The sequence below is a fragment of the Bos grunniens genome, chromosome 4 (assembly GCF_055505025.1).
Source record: "Bos grunniens cultivar Pamir isolate PY7600 chromosome 4, Bosgru_T2T1.0, whole genome shotgun sequence".
NCBI classification, from domain to species: domain Eukaryota; kingdom Metazoa; phylum Chordata; class Mammalia; order Artiodactyla; family Bovidae; genus Bos; species Bos grunniens.
The window spans coordinates 3,830,961-3,856,750 of NC_141168.1; the positions used below are offsets into that span (position 1 = coordinate 3,830,961).

The window sequence follows — 25,790 nt, forward strand, 5'->3', positions numbered from 1 at the left end:
GGGAAGAAGTCGGAAAAGGCTATTTGCTGGACAGACTGTCAGTCCCTCCTAAGTGGGCGGGACACAGAACCAGGGGACCAGTGTGAGCCCGCCTCCACGAGCACCAGCCACGTAGCCTCAGGCACGTTTTCACTGTTTCCATCTCCTCGTGTGGCGAATGGGGACGGTAGATCCCATCCCGAGAGCTTGGGAGGACCAACCCAACAGCTGCCCTTGAGTGGGGAGAAGCCTGTCAAGATCCCGTGATGTCACTTAGCAGCACAGTGTCTACATCTGTTAACACTCAGAATACTCATAAAAGATCCTGGTACCATCACCACCTGGGGGAACAAAGTGCTCTTGGACCAGAAAAGATTCACAAAGCTGATGTGAAGGAGGGGGGCCTGGGCAGCGATCACGACGCCGGGGTGACTAAGACGGGAAGAAGGGGACAAACAAACTCTCCTGTCAGAGCCTGGAAGCGAAGACTGCACTCCAGGATAGCTGTGGTGGGGAAAAGACAAAGTCAAGCTTACTTCTGACCGGGACCAGCAAAAAAGCACAGGAGGGGCTTCCCTGGCCGTCCAATGGTTAAGAACCCACCTGCCAATGCAGGGGACACGGGTTCAACCCAGGAGGATTCCGCATGCAGCAGGGCAACTAAGCCCACAGGCCAGAATGACCGAAGCCACCCCCCTAGAGCCGCGTTCCAAACACAAGAAGAGCCCACGACGCAGCAGAGGCCCAGCACAGCCACAGACAAAGAAGTAAACAGCATAAAAGTAAGTTTTAAAAAACAAAAGGGAAACAACAAATGGAAATACAGCCAGTATTGAGCCGAATGGGCAAAAGTGAGAGAGCAATTCATTAGCAAACACAGATGGTGACGGCAGCCGTGAAACTAAGAGACGCTTACTCCTGGGAAGGAAAGTGATGACCAACCTAGATAGCGTGTTGAAAAGCAGAGACATGACTTTGCCAACAAAGGTTCGTCTAGTCAAGGCCATGGTTTTTCCTGTGGTCATGTATGGATGTGAGAGTTGGACTGTGAAGAAGGCTGAGCGCTGAAGAATTGATGCTTTTGAACTGTGGTGTTGGAGAAGACTCTTGAGAGTCCCTTGGACTGCAAGGAGATCCAACCAGTCCATTCTGAAGGAGATCAGCCCTGGGATTTCTTTGGAAGGAATGATGCTAAAGCTGAAACTCCAGTCCTTTGGCCTCCTCATGCGAAGAGTTGGCTCATTGGAAAAGACTCTGATGCTGGGAGGGATTGGGGGCAGGAGGAGAAGGGGACGACAGAGGATGAGATGGCTGGATGGCATCACCAACTCGATGGACATGAGTCTGAGTGAACTCTGGGAGTTGGTGATGGACAGGGAGGCCTGGCGTGCTGCAATTCATGGGGTCACAAAAAGTTGGACACGACTGAGCGACTGATCTGATCTGATCTGACAGCTCATTTACAATGTTACATTATTTTCAGGTGTATAACAGTCATTCAAAAATTTTAGGTTATACTCCATTTAAAGTTATTATAAAGTATTGACTGTATTACCCATTCTGTCCAATGTATCCTCACAGCTTATTTGTTTTACACACAGTAGTTTTTAGCCTGAATTCTCTACCCCAGCTAGCCCCTCCCCACCTTTCTTTCTCCCCACTGGTAACTACTAGTCTGTTCTCTGTATCTGTGAGTCTGTTTCTGCTTTGCTATATTGATTCAAATGTTTTATTTTTATTTTTTTAGATTTGCCATATTACTGGTAACATCTGGTATCTGTCTTTGTCTGTCTGATATTTCACAAGGCATAACAGCCACCAGGTTCATTCGTGTTCTTGCAAATGGTAAAATATCATTCTTTTTATGGCTGACTAGTATTCCATGAAAATAGAATATTTTCTCACACTATATACAAAAAGTAACTCAAAATGGATTAAAGACCTAAATGTAAGACCAAAAACCGTAAAACTCTTAGGAAAAAAAACATAGGCAGAACACTCTTTGATATAAATGGCAGCAATAATTTTTTCCTAAGGCTAAGGAAAGAAAAGCAAAGACAAACAATTGTAACCTAATTAAACTTGAAAGCTTCTGCACAGCAAAGGAAACCATAAACAAAATGGAAAGATAACCTACAGAATGGGAGAAAATGTTTGCAAACGATATGACTGTGACAGGGGTTAATATTCAAAATACACAAACAGCTCATACAAGTCAGTATCAAAAAACAAACAGCCCTATTGAAAATGGGCAGAAAACCTGAACTGACATTTTTTCCAGAGAAGACATACAGACGGTCAACAGACGCATGAAAAGATGCTCAACGCTGCTAGTCATCAGAGAAAGGCAACTCCAAACCAAAATGAGTTACCACTTCACACTGCCACTATCACCAAAAAACCCACAAATAACAACGCCGGAGAGGGTGTGGAGAAGAGAGAACCCTCAGACACTGTCAGCAGGAACGCAAATGGACACAGCCACTCTGGAAAACTGGAGAGCGGCTCTCCAGAAACTAAAAACAGAACCACGGTATGATCCAGCAATTCTCCTCTTAGGCATAAATCTGAAGAAGACAGAAACACTAATTTGAAAAGCCACTTGCACCCCTACGTTCATGGCTGTGCTATTTACAATAGCCAAGAAATGGGGCGCAACCTAAGTGTCCATCAACAGACGAATGTATAAAGAAGATGTGAAACATACACACGGTGGAATATCACTCAGCCATATAGAAGAACGGAATAATGCCATTTGCAGCAACATGGATGCGTACACAGAGATAGATACACACACAGCAGCAAACGTAATTTTCATAAAGTATCTAAACATAGTTAAACCAGACAAGGACTGAGATGTTTAGGCTGTGAATAGTTTCCCAAGTCACCTGGGGAAGTGGAAGGTAGCTGTGACTGGGAAATCAGCAGGAGTTATTAGAGTAAGCCCAACTTAATTAATTTCTAGGCCATCTCCAAACAGGAAAGAACACATCCCTTTTTCTCATGGAACCCTGCCTGCTTAACCCCGCATTCAAGACTCTGTCCTGAATGAAGAAATGGCACGTGGTACTTAGCTGTCCCTCCTGTCCCCATCCTCCTCTTAACTGTAAACGGAAAATATGAGGACGTGTGTATATGCGATGCGCACTTGTTATCCTAGGGTTTTTGTGAACTTTTCACCTGTGGTTAATTATCTCACTTGTACTTCTCCGTAGCCTTCACGGATGGCAAACTCATCAAACTTTTGCTACAACGAACTCAAGTTGGTTTAATCTATTTCAAACCTTAACCAGCTCAAACCCAAATACTACTCATTCATAGGTGGCAGCTAAAAAAGGAAATTCTAGAACGATTATGGAAACACTACCAAAACTGAAGACAGCAGGCCTCACACGCTGATGTGGTTAGGTCCATGGAAACCGAGGTGGAGGTGAGCGCTGAGACCTGTAAAAATGGCAGGCTCAGACACGCGGGGGAGAGTGCATGGTTACTCTTGGAGCGTTCCTGTCAAGAAAGATGATTCCATCCACTTACACGAGACGTGGCAAATGGGTCAGTAAAATTTCACGGTTGGGGGACCAAAGGCAGCGAGTGCCAGAGACAAGTCAATTGCTGATGAAAATGGATGTGGACCTTCTGTTGTAGAGCTTAACAAAACCATCCTTCACCAAGATCAGCGCTTGTCCCAGACACGGGCCAAATGCCAAATGCCAGCTGGATCCCACACACGTGCAGTCGGCCCACCAAACCCTGTCCTCGTGGAGCCCTCATATCTACAGGTTTTGTGCAGAAGCGCTTCCTTCTTTCTTTCCTTTCAAAGACAAACTCTAGAGATTTTGCTCGAGGCTAACACTGCCAGTTGAAAGAACTCTACATAAACTCCAAGAGGTCTTTAATGTTCGAGCCATCTTGGAAAAGTGGAGTCTTGGAAAGGAAGCAATATCCTTCGAGTTTACTGTCATGCTTATAATAACCCTCCACGCTTAAACTACTTTATACCCTTCTTCAGGAAGTGTATGGAATGGCGTTTTATTCAGCTTTGAATTTTCTTCATTATTCCATTTATTTTCCCTAAACAGGGCCAACATGCCCATTCTTTTCTGCAAGCAGGCTGGCTTCCACAAAGAACTACGAACCAAAAGGTACGATCACAGTAATACCATCGCAGTTTGTACGGTGTGAACTCTTACACACATTATCTGGTTTGATTTTTGCACGGCATTTGACAGCAGGTTAATAACTTCACAGAAATGTGACATAAATACATGCATCTGAAGTAAGCATATTTAGCTAATGTGAGTGTGTTGTATGTTTCAAACATCTTCTCCGTAGCCTTCACTAATGGCAAACTCATCAAACTTTTGCTGTAAGAAATTCAAGTTCGCCTTATCTATTTCAAACCTTAACCAGCTCAGATCCAAATATTACTCATTTATAGGTAGCAGCTAAAAACGAAATTTTATAACTGTTATGGAAATACTGCAAAGGCCATAATGTTTATTGCCTAAGAAGATCACTCTCAGTATTTGATACTGAATATTTCATAAGTTACCCAATAAATGCTGCTGTCTTCCTGAGCACACCAGGAATTCGGAAGTCTGTTAGAGTCTAAAGTCTTCTGTTCTACCCTATATACTATGGTTTCCTGAATCTACTTGAATTTTCCTGCCACAAAACGGAAGATGAAGGTTAGGATTCACGTTGTCTGCAATCTTCCATGTTGCCCAACGCAGCTGAGGAATGAATGAATGAGCATGACACAGAATGTCGCACGTACGACATGTTAGAACAAGTGAAGACTGTCTTCCTTCTGTTGCTGACCTTTCTGCTTCTACAGTTTATCGTTACCGTGCCAGAGACGCTGAGGCCGTGGATTAGAAATGCAAAATATTATCCGATTGTGCTGCTTCTGCCCAAAGAAGAAGAAGCGCTGAGGGGAAAACCAACCGTTGTGCTCTCTGCATCTGCAATGCTTTTCGCTCCGTAGACACAGCATCGTAGGCACAGCGTCATAACATCCTAGCATCTGGAGTCTACTTCAACCAAGTAGAAGGGAACGATGGACGGACAACAGGACAAACGTACATGCAGATACTCCCAGCTCCCACATCAGGGGCCGCAACTGCCAACAGAGAGGAGAGAACGTCTCTCTGGAATGATCGACGGCACTCAAGCCATCCTTTTTTTTTCTCTAACGTATATGCCTTTCCTGTGGCTGGAAACAATCGATGCTGGATTGTTACTTAACCAGTCCAAGACGAAGCAAAATAATATCTCCTGATGAACAGAGAGACAGACACATGTCTCCATCCCCAGGCGCAGGTATTACTTCTCTGCCAGTGGTTTCTGCTTTTGCTGCAATGGGCTTCAGCTGGGGCCACCTCGACCTACTCAACAAAACCCAACCAAGCGATTTTTCTTTCCAGCAAGTTTTATCAGCGCACAGGGGCCATCAGTGAGGAGACCCCTAGCTTTTTGGTCCAGGAGTCAGAGCTGTGCATGCTGGCAGGGGTGTAAAAAGCACAGGAGAGCGTGTGGTTGACATGATATGTATGTAACTGATTCAGGGCTTAATAATTCCCCCCAAATCTCTCTCATTATCCTTAAATTCACTACTCCTCTTTACAGGATCATATAAGAAGACAACGGACATTTCCAAATGTGGAAAGGGTATGCAAAAGAAGGGTAAATATTGAGTCCTGCATCATTAAAAATCCCCTCACACATTTCTAAATAAAATGATGTAACACACCACCTCTGTGAATATTTTCAAATCCAACAAATAGGCCAAAACTGAGGATCCTCCAGCAAAAGCAAAGTCGTAAAATTTTTCTCTGTGTGCTCACGAAATTCCAGACGTCGGATCCGCTCAGAAGCTCCTACAGAATTAAAAGGTATTCTAAGTGTCTTTCACAAAATTAAGATCTGAGTGAAAAAAACACACATAATTTAGTGTTTCCTTTTGTATTCATTTGAGGAGAACGTTTTCTGCAAGCCTCACAAAAGGCACCAGCCAGCGTTCTGGTGACAGGGATCTTCATATTCTTCAGCGTTTTGCTTGAATTCAATTACTGTCTTGTTACTTTAACTACAGTTTCCTCATTCAAGCAATGACAACACAATTACATAAATCTAAAATTTTCAACAGGGATATTACAGCATAGACAAAAACTAATAGAAAATTCTAATCATACATCTGTGCATTACAAAGACCATAATTCTTCAGGAAACCAAGCTCGGTAATCTTGTAAGAACTTAGTAACTTTAAAATACAGAGTCTAGTTTGCACGCAAAGCTGCACACCGGAGCTGCTAACATCTCCACGTTCATGGCAATATCACTACTGAACTAAGCTGGATAAGCAACTAAGCCGCAAATACATTTCTGATAAGCAATAAACTACAACTAAGCTTCAAGTACCCTAATATAAGCATCCAAGCCACGAGCCTAAGTGAATTTAATTGAGTCAAAGACTGCAGACTAATTGCGTCAAGTGCAGTGTATTATCTCTGCAACTTTGAGCACAGCAGCAGTTAAGGGAAAGTAAATGACCTCATTCAATGCAACAAACATGCATTCATTTGGTGACTTTGTACTACAGCCAGACTGCTGGGGCCTTTTGCAGACAGGAAACACTTTGACCCAACTCACATCAGGTCATTATGTTTGTACTCCTTGATGAAAGTCACAGGGACCCTGGCCTCCCTCCCAAGGCCTACCTGACCATTAGCTCTTTCATTCACAAGGTATTATAACCACTGCATTGAAAACATTTATAGCTGTCATCTACTGAGCCCAGTGTAGGAACTGAGGTCATCCAGAGTCCAGCACTGCTGAGCTGGTAAGTGACAGGGCTGGAATGTACACTCCAGCCTGTTGGAACCCAAAGCTGCTACTTCTTCTCCTGCACAACCCCCTACCTCACAGCACTTGGCTCTGTAAACCAAAGCTTCACTGTTCGGGGCTTCCCAGGTGGCTCAGTGTTAAAGAATCCATGTGCCGATGTAGGAGATGTGGGTTCGATTCCTGGGTGGGGAAGATCCCCTGGAGAAGGAAATGGCAACCCACTCCAGTATTCTTGCCTGGAGAATCCCATGGACAGAGAAGCCTGGAGGGCTACAGTCCACAGGGTCACAGGGTCAGACACGACTGAGCGCACAACACTCGCTCACTCACTGTTTCATTTCTTTCTTCTTAAGAAAGCACAGTACGCTGTTACCCACCCTGGGAATCATGCGTGCACCCATGCTGCCTTGCGACAAAGCCTAAGAAAGTTCGCCATCCCACGTAGCAGAGGGCAAGCAGGATGAATGCTCCAGACCAACTCATCCTTGCCATCTTGATCCACTTGCTTCCTGTTTCTCTGAAAGCACTCCTCCCACTTGAGTCTCAGAGAACCAGCTCAAACTGGTCCTCCAAGTCAACTCTCTCTACACATAGGGGAACGTGGTGCAATCTGGATCTTACCATCTTTTCGTTTCAGGGTGTCACTTTCGGGGAGAAGAAAGACCTGGTGCTTTTGCTTCAGCAACAACAGAAAAGGGAACACACACTGTCCATTTGCCTACCTTTTCCCATCAACTGGCTTTCTTGTTTGAGTTGGGAAATGAGAGAATGTTCACTTACACTACAGATGTGAGTCAGGGCAACACTGGATGGCCATGCCTGGGCTGTAGCTGGGCAAAGAGTTGATGCTTTCGTGGTGGGGAAAGGCTTCAGGCGAGTCAGGCGGGGGTGGGATTTGGGGAAAGGAAAAGTGGCAGTGACACGTCAAGCATCAGAGACAGCAAGGTAAGCCCAGGGTTCGGGGGGCTGGATTTTATTTTCCTCCAAAAATTGAATCCATTTGCTGAATGAATCAAACCACAGACCCCCGAGCTGTGTGAGACACTCACTGGAGGGATTTTAGAGAGGACGACGTGCTTCACCCCGTCACTGACTTCTTTGCACATAGACTCATGGGCAGGCACGGTGCACGCTGCTGGAGATACAGAAGGAACAGGGCCTGTCTGTGTCTATCACAGGCTCACAGCTGTGTGTCAGGGAAGGGAAAACACGTTCCACATTAAAGAGCTTTAAGTAGAAGTCATTTGTCACACATGCCCCTACTGGAGGCCGATGGGCATCCTGTTGTCCTGGTGATGAGAAGATGACCAGCAAGTCAGCTGTGACTCACAGAGCACGTGCTGACCCTCAGCTAAAGCTGCCATCCAGGGATCCATAGACCCCTAAATCCACAGATCCCTAGTTTTGCCTTGCAGAGTAACCCAGGAAATCAAAAGATCAAAATCCTACACTTCTACTACAATTTATAGTAGTAGATCTTCCCAACCCAGGGATGGAACCCAGGTCTCCTGCATTGCAGGCAGATTCTTTACCAGCTGAGCCACAAGGGAAGCCCAAGTATACTGCATTGGGTAGTCTTTCCTTTCTCCAGGGGATCTACCCAACCCTGGGATCAAACCTAGGTCTCCCACATTGCAGGCAGATTCTTTACCAGCTGAGCCACAAGGGAAGCCCAAGTATACTGCAGTGGGTAGCCTTTCCCTTCTCCAGCGGATCTTCCCAATCCAGGAATCGAACTGGGGTCTCTTGCATTGCAGGCAGATTCTTTACCAGCTGAGCTAATCTAGGGAAGCCCTAGAGGCGATGTAAATTACCCAAGTCACACAGCTGACAAATTCAGGACACAAACCACACAAAGGGAACAGAGAGACCCTCGGCTCGGAGTCCACGGACAGACGAGAGCGCTTCTGTGAGCCTCACCCGATCAGGAGGTGATGAGACTTTTTCTTTTTGTTGTTTACTTTTACAGTTTAAAAGTTTTTTTTTTTAAATTATGAAAGTATGATAACACATTCACAGGAGACTTGAAAAATACAGAATAAAGTTACATATAGCTCCGCTATATATTACAATTATGTTTTTAGGTAGATTAAGATTTTTAGTTGGCATTTCAATACCAAACTCTCCAAAATTAATAGAATGAACAGATAGAAAAGTAGAAGGATATAGTAGATCTGAAAAGCACTATGAACCAGTTCAGCATAACTGAGATTTATAACGATTTTTCACGCTACGTGAGGATACAAATTCTATTCACGTTCCCATAGACTGCAAACCAGGAGACACGGGAACATATCCAGGGACATAAAACAAAGGTGAACATTTTCATGATAGGGACGCTTTTCTGGTTGGCAGATCCACAGCTTTTATCAGGCCCTCAAAGGCGATCTATAATCCCAGGGTAGTGATCAACAGACCAGTTCAGTTTAAGCTTATGAACGGGTAACATTTCCAGTGTTTCGACGTCGGCCTTCCTGCCGGGCCAATTACCCAGTATGTCCAGGTGTTTGTCTGGGAATCCTGTGTCTCTTGACTCTGATCTTCCTACACCTGTCGTATAACTACTACCTTTGAAGCTATTCAAGTGTAGGAGGAAATTGAAAATTACCCACTGCCTACTTCCAAAGCAGGCAGAATTTATTAATTGTTGCTTATTTTTGAAATTTGGGGAGAAAAACATTTGTTATATCCTCATTTTTTCCCCCTTGTTTCAAAAGCAATTCATTAAGTAACTAATTAAATAGAAGTTGCTCTGAAAACCCTAATGCCTCCACGGATGGTGCTGTAAAAAGAAACATCTCTGTCTCTCCACAGACAGGAAGACAAGGAACTGCAGGAAACCCTGGCTGCCCTCAGCACATACCCTTTCTCAGCTGGTCTGCACACAAGGGTTTTTATTGCATCTATAACACTAAATTCTCTTATTTCCGTTTCAGTTTCCAGTTCATATCAGTTTGGGGGTTAACCGTCTTAGTATATTATTTTTATCAGGTCTCACCCAGGAGTGCTTGGTTTGAAGCAAAAACTAAGAAACTGTCCTAAATCTGCCAAGTGCTGGCTGTGTGATTTTGGTAACTGACGTAACTTCTCCGAGCACGTAACTTTCCTCCTGCACAAAATCCTTCTACTGAATCAGGCATCTGGCCTGTTGCTCTGGGGCTCTGACGGCCTTTCCTGGGGTCACAAGGGCAGTGCTCTTGTCTCTTTTACATGTTGGATTTGTCTTTTCTTTACAGAATAGGTTTCTGTTACTAAAACAGGGGTCCAAAAATCACACTGGGCAGGATGGTCTATAAAATGCCTAAAAATCAAAATTCTATGATTTCCTAGAACACCACCTCTTGTAATGGACACAAACCCTCACCAAATGCTGAAAATCAGAAGAGCCACTCAAATATCATCGTTAATGCCAACATGCACAGTAAGGGCTCATTCAACGGCAGATTGAAATCTTCATTCTAAGAATAGTGTTCTGTGCTTTAAAAATGTTTTCCTCATAGCAATGGTGTGACTGGCATTATCTCCAAATGTGGAATTGAACCAGATTTGCCCAAGATCGCTCAGCTACAAGGGGGAAGGGCTGGGATGTGAAGTCAGAAGCATCCATGTGTTCTCCCAACTGCCAGCAAAGAGGGCTATTGGCAATGACTATTCACACTGTCAAAGTGAAGCAGCCACCGCCGGGCCCCCATCGGAGCTTTAAGGTATGAGCTTTGAAGTATTAAGGCTTTATGATTTGTAATGGCCGAAGAATCGATGCTTTTGAACTGTGGTGTTGGAGAAGACTTTTGAGAGTCCTTTGGACTGCAAGGAGATCCAACCAGTTCATCCTAAAGGAAATCAACCCTGAAAATTCACTGAAAGGACTGATGCTGAAGCTGAAACTCTGATCCTTTGGCCACCTGATGCAAAGAACTGACTCATTTGAAAAGACCCTGATGCTGGGAAAGATTGAAGGTGGGAGGAGAAGCGGGTGACAGAGGATGAGATGGTTGGGTGGCATCACCGACTCGATGGACGTGAGTTGATGGACAAGGTCCGGGAGTTGGCAATGGACAGGGAAGCCTGGCGTGCTGCAGTCCGTGGGGTCACAAAGAGTCGGACACGACTGAGTGACTGAACTGAACTGAACTGATTTGTAATGGCACGACAGCTTTTACCTATCAAAACTCTCTCACTGGTAATTGCATCCTCTGACTGTGTACCATATGACTTGGTACTGGGAGAGTGGAGGGTTTATTTGTTTTTTCAAAATCAGAGCCGGAAATTCTAATCATCCCAAGTCTTAAATGTTTTACAGATTATTTCAAGAAACAGGGCGGGCGTATATCTATATCCCTATCTATCACTCGTGTGCATGTATATATCATACGGCCTTAAAGCACCCTGTTGCTTGTGAACTTGAGTTTTATTTGGGATATCACACACTCCTTTTCAGTTCTCTGAAAACTAGAATCCTACAGAGCCCTTTCCAGTTCCTCAAAGTCACACCCAGATGACGTAACTCCCTCACAAACTAATTTTATGTCCAAGTCACTCTTCCAAGTTTCATATATTCCCCTCAAATCCTGTTCTTTTATGCAGGATTCTGTCATGTGAAGTTCAGTTTTCTTCTTTCTTTGAGAATATGACTAACCCTCTGCTGCTTCCCATCCTTTCCAGGCCATCACAGCACTGTAACTCAAGTGGGCGCCGAAGAATTGATGCTTTTGAACCATGGTGCAGGAAAAGACTCTTGAGAGTCCCTTGAACAGCAAGGAGATCAGACCAGTCAATCCTAAAGGAAATCAGTCCTGAATATTCATGGGAAGGACTGATGCTGAAGCTGAAGCTCCAATACTTTGGTCACCTGATGCAAAGAAGAGACTCATTGGAAAAGACCCTGATGCTGGGAAAGATTGAAGGCCGGAGGAGAAGTGGACGACAGAGGATGAGACAGCTGGATGGCATCACCGACTCAATGGACGTGAGTTTGATGGACAAGTGGGAGTTGGTGATGGACAGGAAAGCCTGGCCTGCTTCAGTCTATGGGGTCGCAAAGAGTCAGACACGACTTAGCGACTGAACAACAACATGTAAGCAGGTCCTGTTTCCCCAAATTGCCTCCAAGCCCCACAGAACACTGCACCTCCCCAGGTGGACCACTCCGCCCCACCCACCCCCTCCTCTGCCCCTTAGAATGCAGACTGCACAGCTGGGAGTTCCTCTCCTCTCCTGACCCCCAGCTGGTATGTCCAGCTCTCCTTTCCTCTACTCTGCCTCTTGACTCTGACTGTAGGGATGATCATACTAAATGACATAAGTCAGAAAGAGAAAGGCAAATACCCATGGTATCACTTATATGTGGAATCTAAAATGCAACATAAATGAACTTATCTATGAAACAGAGACTCACAGGCATAGAGGACGGACATGATGCCCAAGGTAGAGGACGGATTGGGAGGGTGGGATTAGCAGATGCAAACTGTATAAGCACAGTGGATAAACAGCAAGGTCCTACGGTATCACACAGGGAACTATGTCCAGTATCCTGTGATTAACCATGACAGAAAAGCATCCTTTTAAAAATGCATACCACTGAATCCCTTTGCTGTACAGCAGAGATTAACACAACATTGTAAAGCAACAATACTTTCATTAAAAAAATTAAAAACAAATAAAAACCTTCCTCCAATCCAACAGCTGTCTAATAAGTGGATGGGGTATTAGGCAGCTATTAAAATTTAAAAGATGTTTACCTGACTCTCCTATCCAGGGATCCAACTTAAGATACATAGTTAGTGTCATAATTTTAGAACTTCCAGTGGGAACACTGTAACAACCTCAAGCATTCTAACAAGAAGAATACAAATCTTGTGCTCAAAATAGAGAAGGAAAGTTCGTTCCTTCATTTTTACACCTACATCACCACCATTCAAGGACATCTCTATTGAATATTTCCAAGAGACAAAAATGGGCATGCATTTCAGATTTTGTGGTTTGATGACCACCTTTCTCTGGGCAAACCTACTACTTACGGGGTGGAATCTAGCCTTCCACGGACATGGACACCCACTATTGTCAAGAGGAATCACATGAGAGCATCAGAAGACAGACCTTGGAAAATGTTCTGAAAGAGCTCCCTGCCCACCTTGGTTTCCCATTTTAATCACCAGACCATGCTGGTGCTTTTTAGTCCAACATTCCCACCTCCATAGGGGCGTCAGACACAAATTTTTGAAAAGCCTGTGTTCCTAATTCATGGCTTAGCAGTTTGAGAAAATGTTTAGCAGTTTAAGAAAATGCTCAGCATCTTGTGCAGTTTCTGAGAAGAAAGCAGTTTTTCTCAAAATCTAGTAGGAGAAGCTAAAGCTGTCTAGACATTGATCAGATGCTAGGAAGGGAAGCTACACACCTCTAAAAATTGATCAGATACAATTCCCAGGTCGGGAAGATCCCCTGGAGAAGGAAGTGGCAACTCACTCCAGTATTCTCGCCTGGAGAATCCCATGGACGGAGGAGCGTGGCGGGCTACAGTCTAGGGGGTTGCAAGAGTCGGTCAGTACTTAGCGACTAAAGCACCAGCCCTAGTAAGGAAATATAATACACACTGCCATGGAAAACCCTATCATCGAGACTGTTCTATCACTGGCTCGTTTTGTAAAGTTGCTGGTGGAGGGCTGCATTCCAGATCCTACGGCATCCGAGCCACTGGTGCTAAAAGTAGCCGGCCACCACCATGGAAGCAGGCCCAGGACAGTGACTCCATGTCCGTGCTCATGGCCATTTTTCTCAAGAAGGGATTCACAGCAAATTTTGACTCCACTGCCATAAGCTCAACCTGGAACCGGAAGCTGAACCCAGCAACAGTGTCTGCTATTTGGTCCTTGACTGAGGCAGCACCTGCTCCAGTGAAAACACGGAATTCACAGCCCTGATAAGACACACATAATCCAGCAGTGGTTGAAGGGGCGCCAAGACAGGCCTCACAGTGACCTCTCCCTGCTTTTCCACGAACAACTGTGACTAACTGTGACCACATTTTGTCTCGTATCAACTCTGCCAGAACTTTGTACCAGAAATTTCAACCATTAATAATTCAATTTGGTCTGTTCACCAACAGTTATTGTTAAGTTTTTGTTTTATTTTTGTTTTATGTCAGTATATACTTGATTATGGCTTCCCAGGTGGCGCAAACAGTAAAGAATCCACCTGCCAACGCAGGAGACCTAAGAGATATGGGTTCAGTCCCTGAGCTGGGAAGATCTGGAGGAGGCCATGGCAAGCCACTCCAGTATCCTTGCCTGGAGAATCCCATGGACAGAGGAGCCTGACGGGCCACAGTCCATGGGGCTGCAAAGAGTCGGACACGCCTGAAGCGATGAAGCTCACACGCCTGATGAACAATGTTGTGTTAGTTTCAGGCATACAGCAAAGTGATTCGGTCACACACGCACACGCATCCATTCTTGTTCAGATTCTTCTCCCATGTAGGTTATTACAGAGTACTGAGCAGCGTTCTCTGTGCTACGCAGTAGGTCCTGGTTGATTATCTCTTTTAAATATACACACTGCTATTGCTAAAGTTATGGATGTTCCGAAGGACGGTGACACATTATACCAACTTTACATGTTTTTCAGTAACTGGATTTGTCTCAATCTCTTAGCAAAGCCAGGTGGAATATAGCACATAAAAAAAGAGTTTGATAAGAAGAATCAGCTATGAACAAATACCGGTCCTTTACAGGTACCGGGGGTGAGTAAAGGCCTATCCGGGACATGACATAAAGAGTTCCAGAGAGTAAAAGGCACACGGGGAAGAGCACGGAGAAGAAACTTCCTGGACTTAACCACGTTCCTTGGGCTATTTAAAAAAATCCTTTCCACCCTCCTCTCTTTCATTTCCCCACATTAAGGAACACAAGATGCCCAAGTCAGGAAGGAAATGTCAGTCTTGTGAAGAATTACAACAAATGGTATTTAGGCTGAAATTTCACCCAAACATGTGGTTATCTTCTTGTGGCTTTAAGGCCACAAGGCATCCAGATGCAAATCTGAAAAAGACATTTCAGTTCATTCCGTGTTTCCAAAGGATGTCTGAAAGAAGAATACACACCCTACACCTGTCTGATATTTTTAAAGCAAGGACTTCAAGCCACCATTAACCTCTAAAATCTTTTAGAGAATTGCTTCTTTACCCAGTTAAATTCTTGTCCTCAATTTTCAGGACTCGATCATCGGACTCATCCAGTCTTGTCTTTCTCCACGAGACAGGGTGAAAGATGTCTATTACAAAACCAAATCAGTTAATGCCAAAGACGGGCATGGCTCATTTCCATAAAAAATAATAAAGCTACAATTCCCGATGAGCCGGAAACATGGTGACTGTTCATTACTGTAAATGGTGAGCGTCTTTGCATTTTCAGCAGGCACGCTGGAGCTGAAGACGTTTTGGTGAAGTTGAACGGAAAGCATTTTCCAACCCTTTACATCCCCTAGCTTTTCTCTGTGGAACACTGGGAAGTCCTGGCGAAGCTTTCCGTGGCAACTCCACTACTAAAGAGGAAGCACAGGACCAAGTTTAATGTGACACTTGCTGATAAAGTATAACACAGCGGACTGTGTTCCATGCAGAGAGTATTTTCCAGAAAGGAAAGTCAGCTGGTTCCCATCTGTTTTGCATTTGGGCTGTGGATACAGCCGATCTGGGCGGGGGTTGGGGGAGATGTGGGTTTTCATGTAGTAGATTAAGTGAGCAGAATACTACTAGAGCTCATCATCAGTTCTGGTGAAGTTCACAGGATACAAAATTAATACAATCCGACTTATCATTACATTTCTATACCGTAACGATGAAAATTCAGAAAGAGAAATTAAGGAAACAATCCCATTTATCATTGCATCAAGAAGGGCAGAATTCCTTTTCCTTCCTCAGGTAGGAAGGAAAGTTTTGAAAGAAAAGACTTGTACTCTCAAAACTGTAACACACTGATGAAAGAAATTGAAGATGATGCAGAAAGATATACCATGTTCCTGGACTGGAAGAATTGATAAGATGAATATATTACCCAAGCCAATCTACAGATTCAATGCAATCCCTATCAAATCATCAATGGCACTTTTCACAGAACTAGAACCAAGAAAAATTTTATATTTATATGGAAACACAAAAGACCCTGAATAGTCAAAGCAATCTTGAGAAAGAAAAAGGAAGCTGGAGGAACCAGGCTCGCTGACTTCAGAATATATTATAAACCTACATTGATCAAAACAGTATGGTATGGTACTAAAAACAGCAGCAAAAGCTCAGAAATAAACATATGCACCTAAGGCTAGTTAATCTATGACAAAGGCGGCAAGAATATACAATGGAGAAAAGACAGTCTCCTCAGTAAGTGGTGCTGGAAAAACTGGACACCTACACGAAAAAGAATGAAATTAGAACATCCTGTAATATCATGTGCAAAAATAAACTCAGAGTGGATGAAAGGCCTGAATGTAAAACTGGATACCGTGAAACTCCTTGGGGAAACCATAGGCAAGAACACTCTCTGACACGCATTGCAGCAATATCTTTTTAGATTTCTTTTAATACAGCACGTGACTTACATCCCAGAAGACTGGGAATTATCTGTGGACACCAGCACACACAGATTAGAGCTTTGCACTGCTGTTTGCTTCATTGCTACGTTGTTCTCTCCAGTAATGAGACTATACATCCTTCCTCGGAGAAAAGCATCACTCAATGCCCCTTCCTCTCCTCAAAAAGTCACACTGCTGTCCCTTTGCTTCCTCAGCTCCAGGACCCACCCTGGCAACTCCAGGCTCTGAGCTCTTCTGAGCCTGCTCTTGCTTGGACACCCATGACTTCTGAATTCGCCCCCTCACATCCTTCACACATCAACCCGTTTTGCAGTGAAAGTGATTCTCTCTCTCTCTCGCTGCCCTGGAAGCTCACAAATCCTACAGGTGTTTCCAGATAAACTTAAGAGCCTGGCATCCCTATCCTTTGCCAGTTCCTTCAAGTCTTCTTTTCATCCAGAGAGTCTTAGATAAGTTAGTCTACGGGCAGAATGGCTTATTTAAAACCAGAGACGTCACTTTGTTGACAAAGGTCTATCTAGTCAGAGCTATGGTTTTTCCAGTGGTCATGTATGGATGTGAGAGTTGAACCATAAAGTTCAGAGCCAAAGAATTCATGCTTTTGAACTGTGATGTTGGAGAACTCTTGAGAGTCCCTTGGACTGCACGGAGATCCAATCAGTCCATTCTAAAGGAATCAGTCCTGGATATTCATTGGAAGGACTAAAGGATTAAAGCTGAAGCTCCAATCCTTTGCCCACCTGTTGTGAAGAGCTGACTCATTGGAAAAGACCCTGATGCTAGGAAAGATTGAGGGCAGGAAGAGAAGGGGGCAGCAGAGGATGCGATGGCTAGATAGCATCACCAACTCAATGGACATAGATTTGAGCCAACTCCTAGAGTCAGTGAAGGACAGAGGAGCCTGGTGTGCTGCAGTCCATGGGGTTGCAAAGAGTTGGATGTAACTTAGTGACTGAACAACAGCAACATGGGCAGAACAGAATTTGACTTATACTAGTACAATTACTGCCATCACGGACACCTTCTAAGTCATGAAAGAACCATCTCTGCTACTAAGAATCTCTTAAGTAAGTCATGTTTGCACTTCCAAATACTGAACCTCGATTTTCTGGTTCTTCTTCCCCCTCTTTCCCCCTCCCGCTCCTCTTCTTTCTCTTCCTCTTCTCCTTCCTCCTCTTTTTAATCCTACATTTGCCTTCACAGCAGTCGCCTCACATTGCCTCTTCTTTTAGGACAGTTACACAAAAAATTTAACTGTCATGATGGTCAAAGCGAGATCCTCTGTTTAAGTATCTCGTTCAGCCACTGACAGAGGCAGAACGCCGCATACAAAGAGCAAGAGCCGGGGCAGGTCAAGTCATCGCGTCCCTGGGCAGGCCTGCCCTCTCAAAGTTCCCGGCTCCGTGCACTGCGTTGCATTTATCCTTCATAAGTTTGTCTATTTGTCTGCACTGGGTCCTAGCCGCAGCACAGGAGCTCTTCAGTCTTGTCTGAGGCGTGCAGGATCTAGCTCTCTGACCAGGGGTCAAACCCGGGCCCCCTTCATGGGGAGTGTGGAGTCTTAGCCACTGGACCACCCAGAAGTCCCGCCACGCCTGTTAATGCTCACTTTATAGTCGTTTGGTAAATTCTCTTCACTTCAGAAAACACTTCCATAGTGCCATTATCATTACAAACAATTAGATAATTTTTTTTTTAGGTTTAGTCTTTTAAAATTGCTTATTGAGCTGAAATTCACTTAACACGGAATGAACTATTTTGACAAGTAGACTTGGGCGGTATTTGGTACACTCACAAAGCTGTTGACCATCACCTCTAAGACTGTCATCATCACCAAAGAAAATTCCAGTTGCATTAGCGGTCACTCTCCATTCCCAGCAGCCCCTAGTAACACCCTCAATCTAATCTAACCCATCAGTCCACACCAGGTCCCAGGGCCCAGCATTCACTAGGAGAAGAGACACATGGGGCCTACATATTAGGACTTGTGCAGCTCAGAAAAACTGAGAAGCAACAAAAATAACCGCCAGCAGCTTCCCTGGGGGCTCAGACGGTAAAGAGTCTGCCTGCAGTGCAGGAGACCCGGGTTCGATCCCTGGCTCAGGAAGATCCCCTGGAGGAGGAAATGGCAACCCACTCACCTCTGGTAGGACTATCAGAGCTACCGGTTTTCAGATCAAGGGATGTTACGGAGGTGGTGACTGAACTTAACAAAGAGCAAAAGATTCAGGCTTGTGCACAGAACACAGAGTATTTCCATATGAAAAGAGATTTTGCTGAAGACCTTTAAAGAAAAGGGATATTTGCCTTTTATCTGTGAAGATTCCTCAGCCAAAGAAGGTGGAAGGGATCACAGGATGCACTCTTCCAGCTCTGGGATTCTGTGGTGCATGAGGCCTGCGTGTGTGTGTGTGTGTGTGTGTGTGTGTGTGTGTGTGCGCGCGCGCGCGCGCGCGCGCAGGCGCGCATGCGCGTATCCACACACAAATACAGAGTCCGCATCCCTGCTCACTGTGTGAGAAACAGGCTGTCTCGGTGGACTGGACTCATGGAGGCCGAAGCCTGCTGTCTCCTCTGCCTCAGCAGCACCTGAGATGAGCACTTTCCAACTCTAAGTCATTTGACGCGAGGACAGAACAGTTTAAAAAGGGAGAGAAAGCACCTTAATTTAGTTCTCGAAGGTAGGATCTAGTTTGTGAGAATACGCTAAATCAAATTAGCCTCAGGTTTTTCTACTTCACGTACTAGGCTAACCTCTGGGTACATGTGGGCCAGGGTGCGGGCCAGGGTGGATTCTGTTTTCACCAACAAGCCTCCATAACACCTGACTGGCTTCAGAGTCAAAGGGCGGATTTAATTCCTTCAGCTTAAAAGATGTATTGTTTCCAAGCATCTCTGGGGTTTTTTTATACTTCATTTAAAAATAACTTTTAGCATCTTCAGAGAGAAGGGAAAATAGTTTTCTAGAAGTCTATTGCCCATTTCACTCCAATAGGAGCACCATGGGTGCTCAGTCATGTCCAACTCTTGGCGACCCCACAGACTGTAGCCTGCCAGGCTCCTCTATCCATGGGATTTCCCAGGCAAGAATACTGGAGCAGGTGCCATTTCTTCCTCCAGGGGAATCTTTCCGACCCAGGAACCGAATTCGCGTCTCCTGCATTGGCAGGTGGGTACTCTACTGCTGAGCCAGCCTAAAGTACATCATACAGTTTCCTTAAAAAAAAAAAAAAAAAAAAACTCCTCCCACAAATCCATCATTTTGTAGTACATATTTGAGAAAACAAATTGGAAAAACTCAGCAATCTCTAATTAACAGGTAAAATCAATTGGTTACATGCTATTTCTTGGATTTTTTTTTTCATTAATCTGCAGTAATCCTCAACATAAAAAAGCTAATTCCAGCTGCCACCCATGTGCCTGGCTCCCAACTACCAAGGCAGGTAAGAAACCGTAATACGTCTGTTAGCGTGCTGAGAACAAAGTGGTCGTCTATTGCAACAGCCAAAAATGTGTAAGCATCATTCCACATTAAATCCACATCCTTGGTAATGCTAAGCGTTTCAACCAGGAAGCAATGCTTGGTGATTTGAAGGCAGTCATGAAGTTAGTACAATACAATACAATCAAAAGACCTCCATCCCAGCAATCAAACCACAAACCGGCATCTATCTCTTTCTCTCTCCTAAAATATATTGGATCATATTTCTCCCAGCCTGGGTAAGGGGCCATCCCCAAAGCATCACGAGTGAAAAAGAAGAAAATGATATGGAGTGGAGGAATCATTAAGAGCTCGGCAAAGCACAGAAACAGCTTAAATGTCTTCTGAAAACTGACAGATAATAGAGGAATAAGAAACAGTCTTCATGAACTAAGTATTTCATCTTCCTCTTTGTTTCTGGACTAGCAGTTAAGATTTTAACCAATGTTCCCTAAAGGTATATTTATTGCATTTCACTTAAAAAAATTTTTTTTAATGTGGGCCATTTTAGAAGTCTTTTATTGAATTTCCTACAATATTGCTTCAATTCATGTTTTGGTTTTTTGGCTATGAGGCATGTGAGATCTTAGTTCCCTGACTAGGGATCGAACCCATGCTCCCTGCATTGGAAGTCTTAACCACTGGTCTGCCAGGGAAGCTCGTGGTGTATTTATTTTAGATGCAGTATCTCCATCCTCCATCCCCATTGTGCTTCTCCTCCCCTAACTCTGCTGCTGACCTTTTGCTTATTGGACTGTGGGCTCTGGGAATTCTTCAGGGTCAAGGTGACACCACTCTGAGAAGAGTGGAAAGGGCCCTCCCAACTGCCTAGGGTCAGACAGACTCTTCTGGACGTCCCACTGACTCCCAGAAGCCAGGTCATGCCAGCTGAAGTCTTCCAGAATTACAGCATGTTCAATTATAAGGGATTTCTCAAGATAAAAAGTATAACATCAAACAAGGGCTTATCCGTCCTCGCAAACCCACACCCTAATGAGACATTTCCAGGATTCTGGCATGTGAGGGTATCAAGCAGAGTGAGGACAAAACTGAACAGGAGCCACGGACCTTCTTTTACATAACAGCCTGGGCTTCTGGGGGCCCGCCCTTGGTTTAGACCCATGAAGAGCAATGCACTGTCCCCTGGTCCGAGATGCTACCCCAGTCCTTGCTAGAAGCTGGAAGCCCGGGGCAGGTTTATTTTACAGCTAGTGAGGAGGAGCTCCGTAGTAAGAGGAAGCCCCATCAGTCACTGGAGGTTGAATCAGGGTGGACATGTTACGTTATTGAACAGATACCCCAGAGGAAGGCTTCGTTTGCCTCGTGTGAACCTGTGTCCACGCTACACTGAGCATTAACCCTCACACAAGCTCGCCGACTGCACAGAAGGTTTCCGAGATTTCCATAATGACAAGATCTTCTTCCCAGAAGAAATGAAACTGCACTTAAGTTCTGTAGATGACGATGATACAACCAATAAGATGGTCTCATTTTTAATGGAAAACTGGGATTTGAGGAAATGACCAACAACATGCAGTTTGCACTACACACTGAATAGATCCAAAGTTGCCTGCGGAAGGTCTCTGAAGAGCTGACGATGGGCCTGTCACACGGTGTCCCCCAGAGAGGCTCTTTGCCTTTCTGAACTTTAAAGGGGTCCCCTTTTTTTGCCCCAACCCTAGCAAGTGACAGCGAACAACACCCCTAACACACACAGGGAGACTCAGTTGGTGCTGTGGATTCACCAAGCCTGAGCGAGCTGCTCGGCCAAGCTACGGGTGTCTCCCAGGATCTACTTTAACGATCCGCCCGACAAGAACTAAGCACTGATTAAAAGATAAGAACCCTCAAGATCTTCTGAGAAGAGAATTACTCTATAAGAGCTTTCGGGCTCCCCTCTATTCCTTGAGCTTCTGCAGACGCTGGGCCTCCTCCGGGCAGGGTGAGGGCTGTTCCCTGCCACCTGGGGACACCAGTGCAGTCCGGGCCTTCCCTGCCAGCCCTTTAACAACTGCCACTTCTTAGCCGGGGCCCCTCTGGTTTTAACAGGAGCATCCTGACTTTTCCAGCTGGGAGAGTCTGCACTCTCTAAATGCCAGGATGAATAGCAGTGATCTGCTAGTACCTTCCAAAATACTAGGGAGGGGGAGAGCAGGAAAAGGGGACACAGGTATCCAAAAAAAAGTCCTTTAAGCAGACCTGGCATGCTTTCTCGTGATTTGTATTAGAACCAAAGCAAAGTCCTGTTGGAAAGTCATGAGGAACTGAATTTGGGGAGAGGGCTGTGCTAGCCACTTCCTGTAGCCTCCCTCCACCCCACTTCCCCAGATTACAAAGTAGCCGGCACCCTTCACAACTGACAGGCTACATTTGGCAGCTCTGAGAGAGGCCTTTGTCAGCGGTCCCCACACATCAAGTTTACCTCTCCAGATGCTCCCTGAGCCCATGCATTATGGATGGACTAGGGATCCTTCAAAAATAGAAGCGGGGTGGGGAGGACAAAGGCAGTCCCTGCCGGCACCGTCGGGGCTCTTGATCTCATGGCCAGCCCGGGGACTCAGGGGGCTACAGTCGTGCAAACACACAATCATTCAAGAGACATAGCACCCGCTCCCCCCCCCACCCCCACCACCTCTCTCCGCCTCGCGGGCACACGCACCTCTAGCCCAGCCTTACCTGCTCCTGCTGTTGCACGGATTTCCCCGAAGCGTTGGGCTCCTTGGCTGTGGTCATGGTCCCCTGCTTCAGGGTGCACGCCGGCTCAGCGGCAGGTGCGGTCTGAGCGGGAGGACTTCGGGGCCCCCAGAGTCCAGCCGGCCGGAGGACTGGGGCTTAGTCCATACTTCCAGAGCCCACGGCTGCTGGAGAGGGGGTGGCGAGAGGGAGGGCGAGTGGGTACGGCCGCCTAGTTCTCTCTTTTAAATGCACAGAGCAGAAGCGGGGCGATGCTGCGGCTTCGCGGGGCTTCTGCAATTAGCAACAGCCTCTGCAATCGCCACAGAAACAACGACCACTGCTTAGCAACCGGGCAAGTGGCGGCGCGGTGCAGGAAGGGGACCCGAGTGATGCGCGCCGCTCCCGCCCGCCTCCCGCGGCGCACGGCGCATGCTCGGGCCGGCGGCGGGGCGGGGAGGGGGCTGGGGAGGGGGCGCCGGCGGGAAAGAGGCGGGGGGCGGGGAGAGGGGAGGGGCCGCCTGCTCCGGGTCTTGCTACCAACCTGTGCAGGTGGCCAGACCTGCGCCCCCGGGACACCGCTGCGGGCAGATCACACCCGGGCTGGGGGCGCGCGAAGGGGCCACGCCGCGAGGGGCTTTGTTTGTCCCTCTGCCAAGCGCAGGGCCTCTTAAGGAGCAAAGATGCCCCCGGGCATCAAAGAACAGCTTCTTTTCTGTTTGCCTGGTGGGTTTTTTCCCGCCGCTCCCCGCCCCGCCCCCCCAACTCCGCCCCCACCAAGACCACTAGCATGGCAATCTTGGCCTTTATTTTCCTTAAAATTCAGAAAACTTAACTATGGTCTGTCTTTTTAACTCAAAGAATCGTCTGTTTCCCTGTGAAAATCAACCAGGACCTCAAGGGTGTCTGATGGTTAAAAGAAGAAAAAAAAAAGGAAAGAAGCCGGTGGTGACCTTATAGGAACTCAAGGGCTCCCTGCTCTGTCCTGAGCTCAAGGAGAGAGAGGGGCAGGGGTGGCCGGCCTGCTCTTGGGCCTCATGTCCTTGAGCTTGGTCCTGACCCTGGGCACAAGGCACCCGCTCAGCTGCTGCCTCTGGGGGGACCGAGTGGCTGGTGGAGGAGAAACGCCCAGTGGGGACTCTGATGAAGCGGAGCTGGTGGCCTGCAGGTAGTGACACCTGTGCTTTCCAGCACCCTGGGCCTCGCGGACGCCCAGAGGTTTCTGCTGCCCCCGTGTGTGACTGCCCGCCCCCCAGCCTGGAGCCTCTGCCGCCAAAGGGCTTCAGGCATCAGACACTCACTGGCCTGGGGGAGTGTGGCCCTCACGCCCAGCCCTGAGGAAGTGCTTCCCCTGGGCTCCAGGTGGTCCTGCCTTTACCCCTGTGAAGCCAGTGCAGCCTCTTGCAAAGAGAAGGCAGAGTAGAGCCGTATCCAGTTGAAGGTTTTAATAGAAGACTTCCTTTCTTCTGCTCTTTCCCTGACCCCCGTCCTTCTATAGCAACAGACACACCAGCACGATCCAAGGCCCCATTTGCTCCCCTGGAGTGGATGGTCGAGTCCTGCTCCTGCAGGGTTGCGGGGCGCCCCCAACCACAGCCTGAAATTCTAAGCGTTTACTTGGCACGGAGTCCAGAAGGTCAGGATGGGCAGCTGGGAGCTTGGCTGGCTCGGCCGAGAGTACAAAACTGGAAAAGCCCCCTGTGAGAGCCTTGTCCCACAGTCCAGCTTCGGTTCGTGTTGTGTTTGTCTTTTATTTAGACGTCCCTGCAGGGAGGGGGGTTTCCTCCAGCAGTGGTGTGTTCCCGGTGGGCCACACCCAGCGGGTCCGGAACCCAGGGTATCGCTGGTATGGGCTGCGGGCAGTGTGCCAGGCCACACAGACACTCAGGGGAGTGGTTGCTCTGGAGGGGAAGGGGCGGTCACTGTGGTGTGAAGACCCCAAGCCAACCAGCCATCATGGCAGCAGCAGCCAAGACTCAGGAAGGAGGCATGGGGAGCGGGGTGAGCAGCGCCCCCTCCCCTAACACAGCTGGACCCCGGCAGTCCCGGGGGCACCCCAGTGATGGGAGAGACCAGCAGCCCTTGCGGCAAAATGGTTCATCCCTGAGCATCTCAGAACTGGTCTGTTCTCCCAGGTTTCCTCTTATGTCAGAACCCCTGGGGTGGGTCACATCTTACAACCACCATCAGTTCATGTCTCTGAGAGCATCCCCTGCTGACTTGGGGGGCCATGAACACCACCCAGCACCGCTGTCCAAGGACGGGACGCGAGCTGGGGGAGGAGAAGGCAGGAGGTTCCCAGGGCCCTGGGCCTAACCAAGTGGGTGGTACCACAAGCTGCTCAGCTGTGTCTGCTGGGGAAGGGCGTGACACCCTCAGGGCCCTTCTATTTTACTTCTCAGTAAAGACCATAAAGGTGACTTTATATCTAAAATGAATATGGATATCATGCAAAGTTCACACACACTTGCTAGATTATACCTGATCCTTCAAAGGAGTCTCCTGCTGGCCCTGCAGCGTCAGGTCTCTTGGAGCTCCCCCCCAACACACACACACCCCTTCTGCAACTCCTCTGTCTTCACGATCCATTGATTGGGAGGAAAAGCTCGCAAATGGCTGCTGGATGGACAGGCCAGGTGGTGCCGCTCGGAACCTTTCCTTGGGCTTTTCTGACAGCAGGTGCCTAGAGCCCAACTTTTCTGCATCCTTGACTTGGACCTCTTTTAAAAGAGAAAGGGCAGGACTTCCAGCTGAGCCAGACGACACGGATGAACCCAGAGGACGTTTCATTGAGTGAAGTAAGCCAGTCACAGAAGGACAAATACTGCCTGACTCCACGGCTATAGAGGAATCTAAATTAGATTCATAGAAGCAGACGGTGGAATGGTTCTGCCAGGGGTGGGGAGTGGGGGGCGGCAGAAGCAGGGAGTGGCCGTGCAAGGTTTACAAAACTTCTGCCAGATGCAAAGGTTCTAGAGCTGCCGTAAACACCTGCTTCTGGTTAGCAACCATGAGTCATATTTAACAACCATGCGTCGTATACCGACAAATCTGTTACCTGAAATACGTCAGAGAAAAACAAGTACCGTATCATTTCGTCATACGTGGAGGACAGCACACAAACAAAAATAAATCAACACAAAAACACATAGTGACCAAGGACAGAGAAGTGGTTACCAGAGGGGAAGGGGCCGGGGGGAGATGGATTCAAGAGGATGGAGCGGACGGA

At 46.8% G+C, this 25,790-nt stretch overlaps 1 protein-coding gene across 6 annotated transcripts in view; it reads right to left on the reverse strand.

The window, feature by feature from the left end:
- DPP6 (dipeptidyl peptidase like 6) overlaps positions 1-25,790 on the reverse strand; it is an 801,122-nt gene that overhangs the window by 517,282 nt on the left and 258,050 nt on the right. For 2 of the 6 annotated variants that reach the window (XM_086394730.1, XM_086394728.1), the window contains exon 1: positions 22,565-22,986. The exons of the other annotated variants lie outside the window; for them this stretch is intronic. Coding sequence is in view for 1 of the 2 variants with exons in the window: in XM_086394728.1 (XP_086250854.1) it covers positions 22,565-22,621 (57 nt within the window). In the remaining variant the exon portion in view is untranslated. Of the gene's footprint in view, positions 1-22,564; positions 22,987-25,790 lie in introns of those variants that run through there. 6 annotated transcript variants of the gene reach the window in all.